The 14,730-nt window shown below is 34.6% G+C and overlaps 2 protein-coding genes across 2 annotated transcripts; both read right to left on the minus strand.

Moving 5' to 3' along the window:
* Positions 1–4,962: 4,962 nt before the first annotated feature.
* On the minus strand, positions 4,963–9,901 carry LOC112528379 (cyclin-D1-binding protein 1-like). Its single transcript, XM_025139396.1, has 4 exons — positions 9,729–9,901; positions 9,562–9,655; positions 7,382–7,591; positions 4,963–5,887 (listed from the first exon to the last, which is right to left on the minus strand). Exons 1-4 carry the CDS (start codon positions 9,801–9,803, stop codon positions 5,172–5,174), a joined length of 1,095 nt encoding a protein of 364 aa, XP_024995164.1. The 5' UTR covers positions 9,804–9,901; the 3' UTR covers positions 4,963–5,171.
* Positions 9,902–11,807: 1,906 nt separating this feature from the next.
* LOC112528090 (probable histone chaperone ASF1A) lies at positions 11,808–14,229 on the minus strand. Its single transcript, XM_025139011.1, has 3 exons — positions 13,961–14,229; positions 12,380–12,495; positions 11,808–12,304 (listed from the first exon to the last, which is right to left on the minus strand). The coding sequence occupies exons 1-3, from the start codon at positions 14,067–14,069 to the stop codon at positions 11,894–11,896; spliced, it is 636 nt and encodes a 211-aa protein (XP_024994779.1). The 5' UTR covers positions 14,070–14,229; the 3' UTR covers positions 11,808–11,893.
* Positions 14,230–14,730: the final 501 nt, after the last annotated feature.

Here is a 14,730-nt window from a genome sequence, read left to right on the forward strand (position 1 = left end):
TATATACTATTGATTATTAAAACATCCTTGCATTAATATTTTAACAGTTACCACAAACTAATTTATCTATATATATATATATATACTATTGATTATTGTTTGAAATTGATTTAAGTTTTTGATAAGTATTCGTTTTTTGTTTGAATTCAATTTGGGATTTTGATTTGTATTGATTTTGCACGACGGTTCTTGTTGTACAATCAACTTTTTCATCAACAAAAACTGATTCTTGTTGAATCCTAAAATAAATTACATCTTTATTTTTAAATCTAAAATATTTATATTATAATAAAATTTTAAAATAAAACAAATTATACCCAAAAACGTGAATATTTTAATCTCTAATTTGACATCAAATAATTTTTTTCTATTTTCAAATTAGAAGACATTAACCACAAGGGTGGTGCCTAATTGGTTTGAGCTTGGCTCCAAATCAAAAGTACCAGGAGGTCTCAGGTTCAAATTCAAGGAGGAATAAAAATCCTCTTGTGGCCACAAAGGTTCAAATGCGATGACTTCGGGTATCTACAAAATAGTTGGTCGCCCTGGAATTAGTCAGCTCATATAGCGAATTGGATATCCAGGTTAATAAAAAATTAGAAGACATATACAAACACCACTCTTTTAATTTCTATTTTATCAAAGCAAAAATTTGGGATTTCCTTTTCTGATAAGAAATTATTTATTCTCCATTTACAATAAATTGCATTGTTTGCATGCATAACTAGTTAATAAAATATATATAACAAGGAGGTTCGAATGGAAATAACAAAAAGCTGGAAACATTAGAACATATTAGAAGAGTGCTTGCATAATGCAGCGAAATATATCTTGATTTTAATGTTTCGTTTTATTCTCTGTCTCTATCGAATATAATACGGTTTTATGTGGTTTTGAGAAAGCGATAATGTTTATATTTTTGAAAGAAATATAAATTTGAAGATATCATAAAACTTAAAAAATATATATTGATATTAGTATCAAATTAACTATTTAAAAGTCTTTGTTTTTTTGTGTAATTTCTATAATTAAAATTTGTATTATAATTTAATTTAGATTTAGTAACGAAGTAATTTATTTTTGGTTTAATACTATAACTTTTTTATAAAGATAATAATTAAGTATCATGTTAGAACTAAATGATTATCCTAATTATATTTTAATTTTTTTTATATTTAAAATGATATGTTTATCTTGTATTTGATTATCTTTATGTTTGAAATAAGATGTTTATCATGTATTTGATTATGTTTATCTACAGTTAGTTATACGAATTCAAAAATGAAGTTTTGATAAGATGTACTTACACATAATTTACTTGTAATCTTGAATTCTAAGTAATATGCATCAATAAACAATACTTCATGCATAAAAAAAATGATTTTTTAAGAATTTTTATTAAATGTTTTATAATATAGTATAGATATCATTCATAAGATGGATTTGATTAGGATGATGTGATTAAAAATGTGGTTACAATATTTTTTAAAACAAAAAATAACAGCCTTCCTTATCTGTTTTAATAAAAAAAAAATATGTGAAATGTGACCAAAATTGAAAACAAACTAGTTATACAAAAAAAAATATATTCTCTTTAATTTGACATTTATATTATTAAACTGTTTACATCTATTTTTTTGCATTTCCACCTTTTCAACCTTCGGGCTACTTCTATTTGAACTCTCCCTTAATATATAAGTACATAATACCACCCACTTTCTTCCTTTCCTCCATCGATCTTGTCCAACCACCGTCCACTACTTCGATCTCCGACCCCCTCCTCATATACCGTATTCAACTCACTTTCGAATGACATGCATCAAAAACGTGAAACAAGGCCGAATTTCAGTTTTTGGATGGTTTTGACAATGGAAACTCTAGAATCGTAGTAGTAGAGGAAACATTAAATTACACTGGGTATCATATGGTTTTGACAAAGGCTAGTTCGGGGATGCTAGTGATAGCGGTGTCAATGAGTCCTACCACCATTTCATTGTTTCGGATTTCGGAACTCTAATCAAGATGTTGGTCACTGGAATGGCTTTGGTAGATTAGGTTTTGGTGGTTGCTAAGTAACTGTTTAGCAGGGGGGTGTTACGGTTGACAGAGAAAACTGTAACCTAGGGAATAAGGCTTCAATTGTTTTTTGGGACGACCAACCCCAATGACGATGGGGCTAAGATTCAACCAAAGGAGAAAACTTGTTTCTAGGTTTTCCAGGTTCAGCAAAATATAGAGAATGGAAGTGTTGGGTTCAAATCTGAGTTTCCAAGGTGAAATAAATTACATACAATCACAACACAATCACCTTTTCCTTGGGTGCTGCGAAGGCTTGTCCCGTGAATGAAAACACTCCCCAAATTGAAATTTTTTAGTGGAGTTAGACTAGAAACAAAAAAACGAAAGCAATTGTGAACCACAGTGATGATATCCGTAATCAATGAAGATCATATGCACAAAGCCTAAATTTTTCGTGAAATCCCAGGAACGAAAACTTTAATTTACTCTATTTATTATAACTAGCATACTTAGACATTCTTTACTCAACTAATAATGGGAACTTCAACTAGATCTATGTTCCACACATCATCTGGAATTCGAAATCTAGTCAAATGATATCCCTTTAATTGAGCAAGAATCGCATTTCCGAGACTACCAATTCCAACAAAAAGGGGAAGAATATCGCTCTTGGATCCTATCATATTTAAAACATCACCATGAAACCAAGATCTTAAAAAACAGAGGAATTTCCCCTTTCATGTCGTAAACCTATGTGATGTTGTCTTGATCTAAACTAATGATCGAAGGAAGATCAAACTTACCATTAGTTGTTGTGGCAATAAAAGTCTTGAATCCAAATCGCAATCGAAATGGGAAACCACAATGAGTTCTCGTCAGGTGGTGATAGCGGCGGAAAATTGGTAGGGTTACAACATAAAGACCATTTGTTGCTTCTATCTATAGAGAAGTAAACTACAGATTTGGTCCCTAGGGTATGCTTGAAAATCGGATTTCATCCCTTAATTTCATTTATTACGTCGGTGGTCATTGTTGGTTGCATTTCGTATTGCGTTTGGTCCTTATGACTGATGTCAAGCTTGAAGGACCGTTAAGTGCTATCACATGACTTGCACGTGAACGACTCTTTTGTTTTTTTAAGTTCTCACTGCGTAAATCTTTTATATCTCCCTTTAAACTCTTTTTGACAAAAGATGTCACTCTTTTTTTTTCATTTTAACCCATGCCCCCTCCTAATCGCAATCGAAATGAAAAACCACAATGAGTTCTCGATAGGTGGTGATAACGGTGGAAGAGTGGCAGGGTTACAACATAAAGACGCTTTGTTTTGTCCCTATGGTATTCTTAGAAATCAACTTTCATTCCCCAACTTCATTTATTACATTGGTGTCGTTGTTGGTTGCATCTCTTTTCACGTTTGGTCCTTATGATAGACGTCGTCCATGAAGGACCGTTAAGTGCTATCACATAACTTGTACGTGAGTGGCTCTTTTTGTCTTTTTAAGTCCTCACTATATAAATTTCTCATCTTTCCCTTTTAACTTCTTTGACAAAAGAGAATGTTTTTTTTCTCTCTCACGACCCTGAAGTAGCAGTTGCCCTTCCCTTAATATCGCTAAATCGCGTTCGCCCTGCAAGGTCGGTCGCAGTTTGATTATCGTATTCCCAAGTAATTTATGGTCCCAAACAGATAACAATAAACCACGGTGCAAATTGACTCGATACAACAAATGTGGATTGACGAGATCTAACTATCATAATTTGCAGTATAATAATTCATATCGATCCACAAACATAAACATATCAATTATCAAATATGCCTTGAGCTCTAAGTGTGTACAACATCATTAAAAACAAGTTTTTCAACATTCCACCATGATATACAAATCACCCAACAAAACCAAAACACGGGCTAAATTAACGAACACGAACAATAACGGATAAAGATAGGCATGAGGTAGCAAAATGCATTTTGACTGTGACGAGTTTTGCCTTGGACATCACCCCTCAAAAGTCACAAGCAAAAATCCTGAAGTGCGCAATCCTAATATATAACAAATGATAAGCAACCCAAAACGCGTACCAAGTAATAACTCCCCCAAAGATGTCGTCATGTCATCTGTAGTAATATCCTCATTTCTCCCACAAAGTGTGAACAACACTAACACAATCTGAGCTGAATCAAAGTAGAGAAATGTTCGAATTCAGCTGGCGATAACAACTTGGTGAACATATCGGCAGCACTATCTTCAGTGATGATTTTCTTCAAGTACGCCACTTTCATATCATGAAAATATATCAGAAACGTATAAATTATATTAGTGTGCTTCAGTCAAGAGTTGAACGCTAAATTTGTAGCCAAATGAATCGCACTCTGCCTATCATAATTATACCTACATTAGACTGCTTCAAGCCCAAACAAACCAAGAGTTCATGTAAATGAACCGCTTCTTTTACAGAATCAACCATCGCAATAAGTTCAGGTTCGGTAACCAATAATGCAACAAGAAACTATAACAGAGATCTCCAACCGACACATGTTCCACCTATTGTTAAAACATAACTAGAAGCGGATTCCCAACTGACACAATCACCTGTATAATCTGAATCACAAACCAACAACATTGTAGTTGTTTGCATACCATAAATGAGACCGTAAGTTTTTGTACCTTTCAAATAACAAAATACAGTTTTAATGCAGCCTAATGTGACTTACCCGGATGCGGTGGACCATCCATAAACTTCTCTAGCCAGGTTTAACTTGTAAGAGTGTTGTACCTCACATAGTCTGGACCATCCATGCTTTTCAATCACCTCTTTGATAAAACTGTACCTCACAATGATCTTGAAGATAAAAATCTGTTTTGACTTTTTCTAAAGTCAAATTTAAATTAATTTGACCATTCAAAGTCAACTGAAGTTAATAACATGAATAACATATAACAGCATGATAAATGCTATATTGCAACTACAAGATTAAACAAAAACAGGTATATAACTTGAAATCAACATGACCTTTTCATCCCAAAACTTCTATAGTAATACATTCATCAGCAAGTTAGCCTCAACATCCACGGTATTTAAAAAAAAAATTGAACATATGAACTTCGGTTCAAAAGACTCCGTTTAATACCAGATGGATGAATCTATGTCTAACCGTCAACATCAAGGTTCTTCATTTCACTCGCAAGTTCATCATCAGAAGAGCAGCCTAATCCAGACTCCAGCTGCCTCAAAGAACTCATTAAACCGTTACTCGCATGAACAAAAGCGTCCGATGATCCCTTGATGTTTTCCAGTTCTACCTGCATTTCACCAACGAAGCTCATCATTTTCTCCGAAGCGGTTTTAATGGCGGAAACTTCCTGAGGAGGGTAAAGACAAGCTCCAATCTCATCTATCTGCAATCCCATGTTTCGACAGCTGGTCAATAATCTCTCCAAAGAATCCACCATTTGGTTACTCTCGGTTGGAGTTTGAGCATTCTTGAGTAGACCCGTGATTGAGCGAATAATTTCTTTGATTGTTGAAAGGGTTTCAGACACGACGTCAATGGCCAATTCAGTGACTTTCATCTCTTCGGGTGACAAGTCACTGCCTAATTCTTCGTCGGATGAGTTGTCGCTGTCGTGGGTATCGTTTTCAGGTTTTGGAACCTTGTCGGAAATCTCGACGGATGGGTCGGAGGAAGCGGGCTTAAGTTCCTTCATCTCACGGTGGACATCTTTTACGGACACGGCTATTTGAGTCATTGCTCGGCCTATGGCAGTAATGTTTGTCCCAGGGGTCTTCTTAAGAGCGGAACACGCCTCCCAAACAGTGCCTACGATCTGCGGAATCGAGAGTTTATGTGCTTTACTGCTGTTTCCTGCGTATTCATAATAAAAGAGGTGAAGAAACATCAATAACCTTAGCATGTTCATTAATGGAAAACATACATAGATCATGTTGGTTCAATTACTCCAAATTAATAAAACTCATGCCATACCTTAAATAGCTTCTCAAACAGCTTCATGAGCATTTTTTCACTTTTTTTTTTCCAATTACGTCCCTTGTATTTTTACTTTTAGGTCATTTTACATCGGCATCTAGCTTATCTGCTAATTTTTACCACATATGACTAGGTTATCAGATAACAACTAGCTTATTAACCAACACCTAGTTTATCAGCTAATTTTTACCACATATGACTAGCTTTTCAGCTAACGGCTAGCTTATCAACCAACACCTAGTTTTTCAGCCAACAACTAGTTTGTCAAACATAGCCTAAACCTGGAAGTAGAAGGAAGTAGATAAAATCTATGCTGTTATAGGTGAAAATACAAAATTATTTGAAATAGCGGTTGTAGCGGTGGTACAGCGGTTCAAATAATATTTCTTAGTATTATATAATTATATATATAACATGCCTACATAAACATATCATTTGCAAAATAGGAAAAGTGTTCATAAACGAGCTAATCACAAGCAATAGGTTCAGCATCTGAGTCAACATCATCTAATACGTTCACTTCTTCGTTTAGGCAAAAAATAGAGGCCGAAAATAAAGCCCAAAAAGGGAAAGATTGGAAATAAAGCCCAACTATCTAAAAGTAGAGACTGAAAATAAAGCCCAACCCCCCCCCCCCCCCCAAAAAAAAGAAAGTAACGTTAATATCGAACGCAATTGACCCTAAATACCGGTCAAAATTGCGGTAAATTGCGCTACCGCAATCTGACCACCGTTATTTTGCTAATGTCCGCTATCCGAGATATCGCCACAATTAACAGCATAGGATAAAATTCATGTCATCATATCATCTATAATCTAAGTTTCTGAGCTGTGCCTTAAAGATGCTTTACTAAGGCTGATGATAACATTCATTTATTAAATGGTATAGATGTCTATAGATATCTCTTTTACAAACTAAAGAGCCGTTGGTATAGATGTCTATAGATATCTCTTTTACAAACTAAAGAGCCGTTGGTATAGATGTCTATAGATATCTCTTTTACAAACTAAAGAGCCGTTTACAAACGCTTTCCTGGGAAGCGCTTACTGGCAAGAGCCACTATCCTCACTTAACTTATCAGGCAACATTCTCAACCATCAAAATGGATTATTGGTTTGCGTCTTTTACCCGGTAAGCGCTTACCACGTAAGAGTCTTCTCCCTCACTTATGGGTAAACTTATCAGTCCTTACTGTGCCTTTTACCGGGTAAGATTATGGGTCTTTGCCATGCTCACCTGGTAAGCAATTGGTAAACGGCCCCTAAGCAACTTACATTGAATGAAATAACATAAATTCCTATTTTGCAATATGCATATTTCAACATGTAAGCTATGAAGCATGTGCTATAAAAGAGAGAATGTGAGATTACCATAGGAAGCAACCGACTCCTTCAACAACATAAAGCTGCAATCTATAACCTGCTTAACGGATGCATGGATGCAAGAAGAAAGTGTAGTTCCTGCACCGATCATACTTCCATGTGAAAGCAAAAGGAAGCCCTGTAGCAAATTAGAATATGCCCCCATGCTCTCCTCAAGTGACTTCGCATCCGGACCTTCTCCACTCCAAAGCATTCCAACTGCAAATATGAACATGTAATCAATCCACCAAAGATGATGCTCCCTACTTCTCTTTGCATGCCACCATTTTAATATCTAGAAATCAGTAAAAGTCTTGTAGGAAAATTCAACAAAATAAAGATGTTTTGCGAAGCCAAATTAATTCAGTGTAGCAAGCAATCACTAGTTCACTTTGATGCATATCTTAAGTACTACAACTATAGCAGAATCGGTTTTCTATATGAATTTGGCTTATAAATGATGTTGGTCTTCATCTTTGTAATTTGTATGATTACAAAATCTAAAAGTAAAATAAAATCCTAGTAACATCAGAAGACTTTAAGCAAATTACTGAACCATCTAAATGTCATTTTCAAGTTTTTAGATTTTTACAATCACTATTGTGTATGTGTAACATGATATATATTTACTAACAACAAAATATTGTCTCACAATGCTCTTGTGATGTTTTTTATGTGGTTTTCGGTCCTCACCAACATATTATAGTCTATAGATCAGGCCATCCACCATTCTAAGTTTTGTATGGTTCTCATTTCTACCAAAACCTACTAAAGACTGTTCACCACTCATTCTGGTCTTAAAAATTACTTTTGCATGTATATCCTCATTCAGACTCGTTAGTAATTTTACCATACATCTATTACTATAATTTGTTTTGTATCTCAAAAATGATCTGTGTTCAGATATGAAATTATGGATCATGAGTATCAATTTTGGTGTTTCAAAGCACACCAAAGTTTCCAGTGTTCAATTTTTTCAACTTTTCAAAAGAACAGTGAAAACTCTGCTATAGATACAGAATTTTGTTCTATGCAAGAACAGCCTAAAAAACACAGAGCATCACAACACAACTTTACTTCCACAGTTGCATTTGGAGATGAACAAAAAAGAGAAACTTGCTATAAGTTGGATATGTAAACTGCGATACACATGAATCATGGAACTCCGAAACCAGGATCTTGCGTATCTTGATTTGCAGCATACAATATACAAAAAGGGGTCGTTAACCGTCATGTTTAGAGTTCTTCGTATATGAATATATGCCAAGAGAAGCAACAACCTCTAGAAAAGAAGATCACAAACTAGCAGATACACAAAATGGACTAGGACGAAYGAGATCACAATAACWACATGARTAGGAAAGCTTTGTTTTTATTCTCATTACAGGTTATAGTTTGCATATCTCAGCAATTCTTTTCATTGGAATGTGAGCGACCAATTATACCAGGAAGAAACAAGGATAATGCAATGACTTTGTGTTCCCTTAATCCCATAAATTGAAATCCATATTTGACTTTCATGTGTCATATCGTTTACTCTTTTAACTTCAAACTTGACAAAACAAGTGTGTAGGTTATAGAAAAAAGTGATGACTAATTAGACTAAGAAGAAGGTATTTACAATACAAAAACTTTTGAACTAAAAGAGAAACTAAAACATGAGTGTCAAATTTCAATGACAACAGTTCCAAAATGAGAAAAATTTAACAAAGACATATGATCAGGGGACTAGTTTCATTTATGCATAAGCTCCGTTAACTGCCAAAAACCGGCCAATGGCGCGAAACACAATGGATACATGAGATGATCCGTATTTAATTACACTTACGAAAAAGAACTCTGTAACTAAATGGTGACATTACTTGCTAAAATTTAAAGAAACGGAGGAGAAAAAACAGTGCCCGAATTTGAAAATATGTTGTTAATCACATGATTACATCTCCAATATGAGGAAAGAAAACTCTTGTATATGTACCCTTGTTTTGTGAAATCTGTAGTAAATTTGGATCATGGTTTGAATTCAAATATCAAGAAGATATTCTAAGTGAAGAAGGATCCCTAAGTTTTGTTCAGTATCCCACACAAACATCAAGTTACAAACATATACAAGAATTGAGACCAAAAGTAGTTCAAACCCATTTCCAGAGAAAAGCTTTATAATTAAATCGAAGGGAGCGGGAGTAGCATACCCGTAGTGGCCTGTTTATAGAGCTGTTGTCCCATTTTGACGACGTCATCCCAGCTTACTTTCTCAAGTGAAGATGGAGGAGATTGATCCAAAACCTAGAATCAGTTTGTGAAAGTAAATCAGTATCGAAAAAATCAAAGATAAGCAGCAAGTAAATCATAGATGAACCTGGAAGGTTTCATGGATGGAGTTGAGGTGGTGGATTAGTATCTGATTCAATCGCTCCTTCTCTTGTTTACCCATTTCTTCAATTCTCTTGTCTCTCCGCGTCTTTACCAGGGTTCAGAGACTGAGACACCGATTACCAGAAGCAAGGTCGTAAGTCAACCCTATCCCTCCTCCCAGATTTAAGCAAATACATGTTTCACAAAATTTATTTTAGAGACTTTTTCTTTCGGTTTGTCAATTTCAAATTAGTAGGGTTTTCTCTTCTTGTAAAATACTTATCTTTTACAATATTTGTTTGGCGATCACCGAACAAACTAAGTGATTATCATTAAAACTGAATAAAAAGAATATTTTTTTTTATCTAAAAGGATCATCATTAAAAGAGGATCAACAATAATTACATTTTATATCTTTATAGTTACAGATTAAATAAGTAGTCATAAGGATAGAAAATGTAAGTTTTAGAAATAATTCGTATGTGAATTTATATTTAATAATATAAGATTAAATTTAAATATATTTAATATTGGGTTCCTTATGGACTTGTTGACGAAACAATTATAATAATGTAATTTGTAAAAAAAACATATTTTTTATGTAGTTTAGTTAATATATTAAAGATGTAAAATAAAAAAATATAAAATAAATAAAATAACTAACTATAAGATGTAAAATTGTAAATTTTTAATCTATTAGAAACTTCACGCATTTTCTGCTTAAAATCTCATTTTCTTCCTTTTTTCTGTGTAAATTAACTTTTTTTTTTTTGCCTGAAAACAAAATTTACGCATTGTAAATTTTGCCTATTTAATGAAAAAGGTTTTTAAAATGACTAAAAAGTGAAATTAATTTTGTGAAATGATTATTTATGTAAAAATCCCCCCAAATACTTGGTAAATCGCTTCAATTTTAAAAATTACTTTATCGAATTTTAAAGTTAAAACAAATCATTCTTTAAGGTTAAAATAAATCATTCTTGTTCGACCGATAAAATTAAAATAATGTTTTTTATTACGTATATTAATATAATTGATTGATAAGAATAAGACGTTAAAATTTTGGCTAAAATATATTATTTTCAAAACTGATATAAATTAGAAAAGAATAATATAAAGGGATTGTTTGTTTACCTCTTAATAATTTTATTAAAAGACAACCTTTGAATCGTTAAGAGATTAATCTTGTTTGGCAAAAAAAAAAAGTTTGTCTCTTAATTGTTCTAAAACCCTCTGAATGATTTTGTATCATAGATCTCCCTTAACCATTAAAAGCCCTAATTTCATTGTACACAATTACCAAACAATTATATTTCATTTTGTACTATATCGTGAGAGCCTCTTAATCATTCTGACCACTTAATCATTTTACACCAAACCATTCAACAATTGTCAAACATTCACCAAAGTTTTTTAGTCACGGATGTTTTTAATAGTAACTACCTTAAAAATGCCAACTCATTTTCTAACTTGCTAATCAAAATAAAATGCTAATGATGGGTTAATCTTTTAGGGGTATTATAACTAGTAAGAATTTAAATCTGTTTTTCAATGACTGTTATAATTCTAGTGATAAAGGCTTGGACATGACATAGTCATGAACCCGAGTTCGAACCCTGGAAAAGGAGTGTTGGCGACATTTAAGTAGGGCCATGTTTAGCCTCCATAATTGCCGGGGATTAGTCGGGCTTTGGCCCGGACACCCTTAAAAAAAAAACTTCAAGATTCAGTAATTAGTTGAGATGTGTACAATTTACCTCACAGTCACTGGTATCCAAAAATGGATTGGTTGTTAAATCAAAATATTGGAGAATGTTTAACCTATAGGTGTCTGATTAAACATCTTCATACAATTAGATATCAAATCAAACAAACCTTGTATATCTCCGTTCAAAAGCAACGTCCGGAAAAGATGGTGTGTATGCAAACCTTACTTCTATCATGAAAGGGTAGAACGGCAAGAAGATTCATTGCTTGTGCAAAAGTGCGAGTGTAAAGTAAAAGACAACGGCAAGAAAAATAGCCACGACTAGTGTCTAGTATCACGTAAGCAGCACAACGATGACACCCTTTGTTCTTTTGATACAATACGAAAACAAATTTAACCATCAAACTCGAACCAGAAGCCCGTTAACCGGTATGCTCAAGATCATCCAAGAATCTGGATCTTCAAGTAGACAGCAGAGCAGGCAGATGTTCAGTTTTCGTTTCACAATTCGCAGGATTCACTTCTTGACCCAACAAAGTTTCAGAAGCATGATTAGGTGAAAAGTCGGGTTGTTCTTGCTCGGCTGCAATATCAGGCGAATCATGGGGATGATCCGATTGCTCAAGATTCTCGGGGTGAAAATTGATTGGGAACTTTGTGACTCGAGGCTTGTCTGCCAAAATATTTCTCTGAACTTTATCCATCAATACTTTCTGTGGAGGTTCCTCTCTCAAATGTTCATCCTCGTAATCATTGTTTACATAGTATCCTACTCGAACAAATTCTTGTCCCAGATAAGAGCACGTCAATAGCAGGACCGTAACACCTATTATGTCCTCTTCACGGATTTTCAAGGCGTCTGGAGGGTCTGCCTAAAATAGCACTTGAATCAGTTTTACGATTTACAAAAAGAACCAGGATTGAAGATATGGAACCTAAGAGGTTACCTCAAAGACAAATCGATAGTTGCCAACGTTAATGGGCCCAACCAGCACACTTTCGAGGACCTGGTCATAGGTTTCGTCCTCAGCAGATCCCACATAAGTTAGCTTCCATTCCAAATCTGTAAGGTCATAGAAGGGTGAAAAAATGGCTGGATGGTGGCATTCAGATAGAAAATTCTACAAAAATAACACCACAAAAGAGTAAAGGAAACAACTAATATTTCATCCTTTTGGTATCTTTCTTTCAAGTTACTTCTTTTTTTTCTTAATTAAAAGGATGTGGATCATAACTTATTAGAAAAAAAGAAAGCTATTCAGTGAGACCTAAGCATTGGAACTATCGAAAATGGCCAAGACTAGAAATTACCACTATAATTTTGCATACAAGTTAACCATCACCAGGGGCAGATCTAGCTGTTAAGAACCAGGGGGAATGGCCTCCAGTCAAAGACCAAAAACGTTTGTTGACTAGCTTAATTTTTCTATTTTTATCTTCGTCTTACATGGTTTTTCCCCAGTCCCATATGGCCATATGCTTGCCTCCCCCAAGTCTCATCCAATGTGCTCCCATCCCATTAATTTCCTAGATCCACCACTGACCATCACATTCCGAAGACCATAGTTTCTGAGAAGTAGTCATAATAAGCTTGACTGAATTTCTAACAAAGTATTAAGACATTGCGAGAGAAATATCTGCACACATTAAGCAACCAACCTAGAGAAGAAATTGCTGCAAGTTCCCCCACTAGGGTATAACCTAACATTTTACGGCATTCGAAACTAAAGCCTTGAGCATATTCCTATACCCACATAGATTTTGGTCGTTTGATCCAAATCATCTTAGAAAGTCCTAACCACTTAAAGGGGTTCTTTGGCAATTGCTGAATGGTTTAATGCAAAATGATTAAGTGGTCAGAATGATTAAGAGGCTCTCCTGATACAGTGCAAAATGAAATATAATTGTTTAGTATTTGTGTACGATGAAATTAGGGATCTTAATGGTCAAGGGAGATCTAGGATACAAAATCATTCCGATGGTTTTAGAACCATTAAGAGACGGACTTTTTTTTGGCCAAACAAGATTCACTTCTTAACGATTCAGTGGTTACATCTTAATGGAAATATTAAGAGGTAAACAAACAACCCCGAAGTCTTGAACAACCTCAGCAACTTCTCTTATAAGAGAGAGAAACAAAAATGGTTTTTCAAAAACCACTTTGGCTCTTTCAAGTCATATCTTAAAATCAAAACATAGACCTCAAGCTAATATTAGTTCCCTTAATCTCCACTTTATTAGTCATAAAATCACCTCAAGAGCCTGAGATCCACCGCAAACCCTTTCCAGCTCTAATACATACCTAAAAGACCCACACAAGCAAATCTTCAAACTGTTGGCCCCAAAATACGTGCATTTATATCAGATGAAGATTCATCAAATCCCCCGGATCGCGTTTGAGTTTCAAGTTTATACACAAACAATCGTTCGAAACAGAATGAAACCACATGGAAATACATGAACGTTCCTCGATCGAGACGAGCAATCGAATTAGTAAACAAAAGTTGCGTAGATAGATAGAAAGTTACCGTCTTTAAGGGGAAGCAAGCACTCGTACGAGATTTCGAACTGAAAAGGGCTGAGAAAGGGGGCTGGATTGTTTAGTACACTAACGTTGGTTAGATTTACAGCACTCATGAGTATTTCTTCAAGATGGTTGATAACCTCCTGATCTCTCTGTTGATTTGCCCCGAATTAAACAAAACTCTAAGGCGAAAATGAAGAAGAATCAAAATTCTTCACTAATTGCAACCGATTGAAGTTGAATCAGATCCACGGAAGAAGAATTGGGGAGGAATTTATAAAAAGGACTCAGAATTTTGGCGGGACAAAGAATTGTCAACCCGCGAACACTTAAAAAGGGGGTTTTGATAATGGATTCTTTGTGTTGGGCCCAAATATACCTCTACGCTCAAGGTAGAGATGGTAAAAACCGGATCGGGACCTGGATCGGATCGGATCGGATAGGGTAAGAATCGGTTAAGGTCGTTATTTGCTGACATAAGTCACACCTTGAAAAATGCAGTGATGTCGTTGTGATTTCTAAGGCTTGAGATTTTGTCTTGCCATCATGTCACTCCTTAAGGTATTCAGAACCTTGATTAAGTCCCATCGGTTATGTTTTTCTAAAAAACATTAGTTTATCCGTATCGATTTTATAAGTTTTTCAAGTAAGTGTAATATTTACTGTTTATTTTGATAATCAATTTTAAAAATAAATATTATAAAAACTTATACAACATTTTAGTGTAAAAAAGGTTTTTTTTTTAACCCAGGCTACCGCCTCGTGCTGCCGCCC

Source organism: Cynara cardunculus, assembly GCF_001531365.2.
Source record: "Cynara cardunculus var. scolymus isolate 2C chromosome LG 15, CcrdV1, whole genome shotgun sequence".
In the NCBI taxonomy this organism is placed as follows: domain Eukaryota; kingdom Viridiplantae; phylum Streptophyta; class Magnoliopsida; order Asterales; family Asteraceae; genus Cynara; species Cynara cardunculus.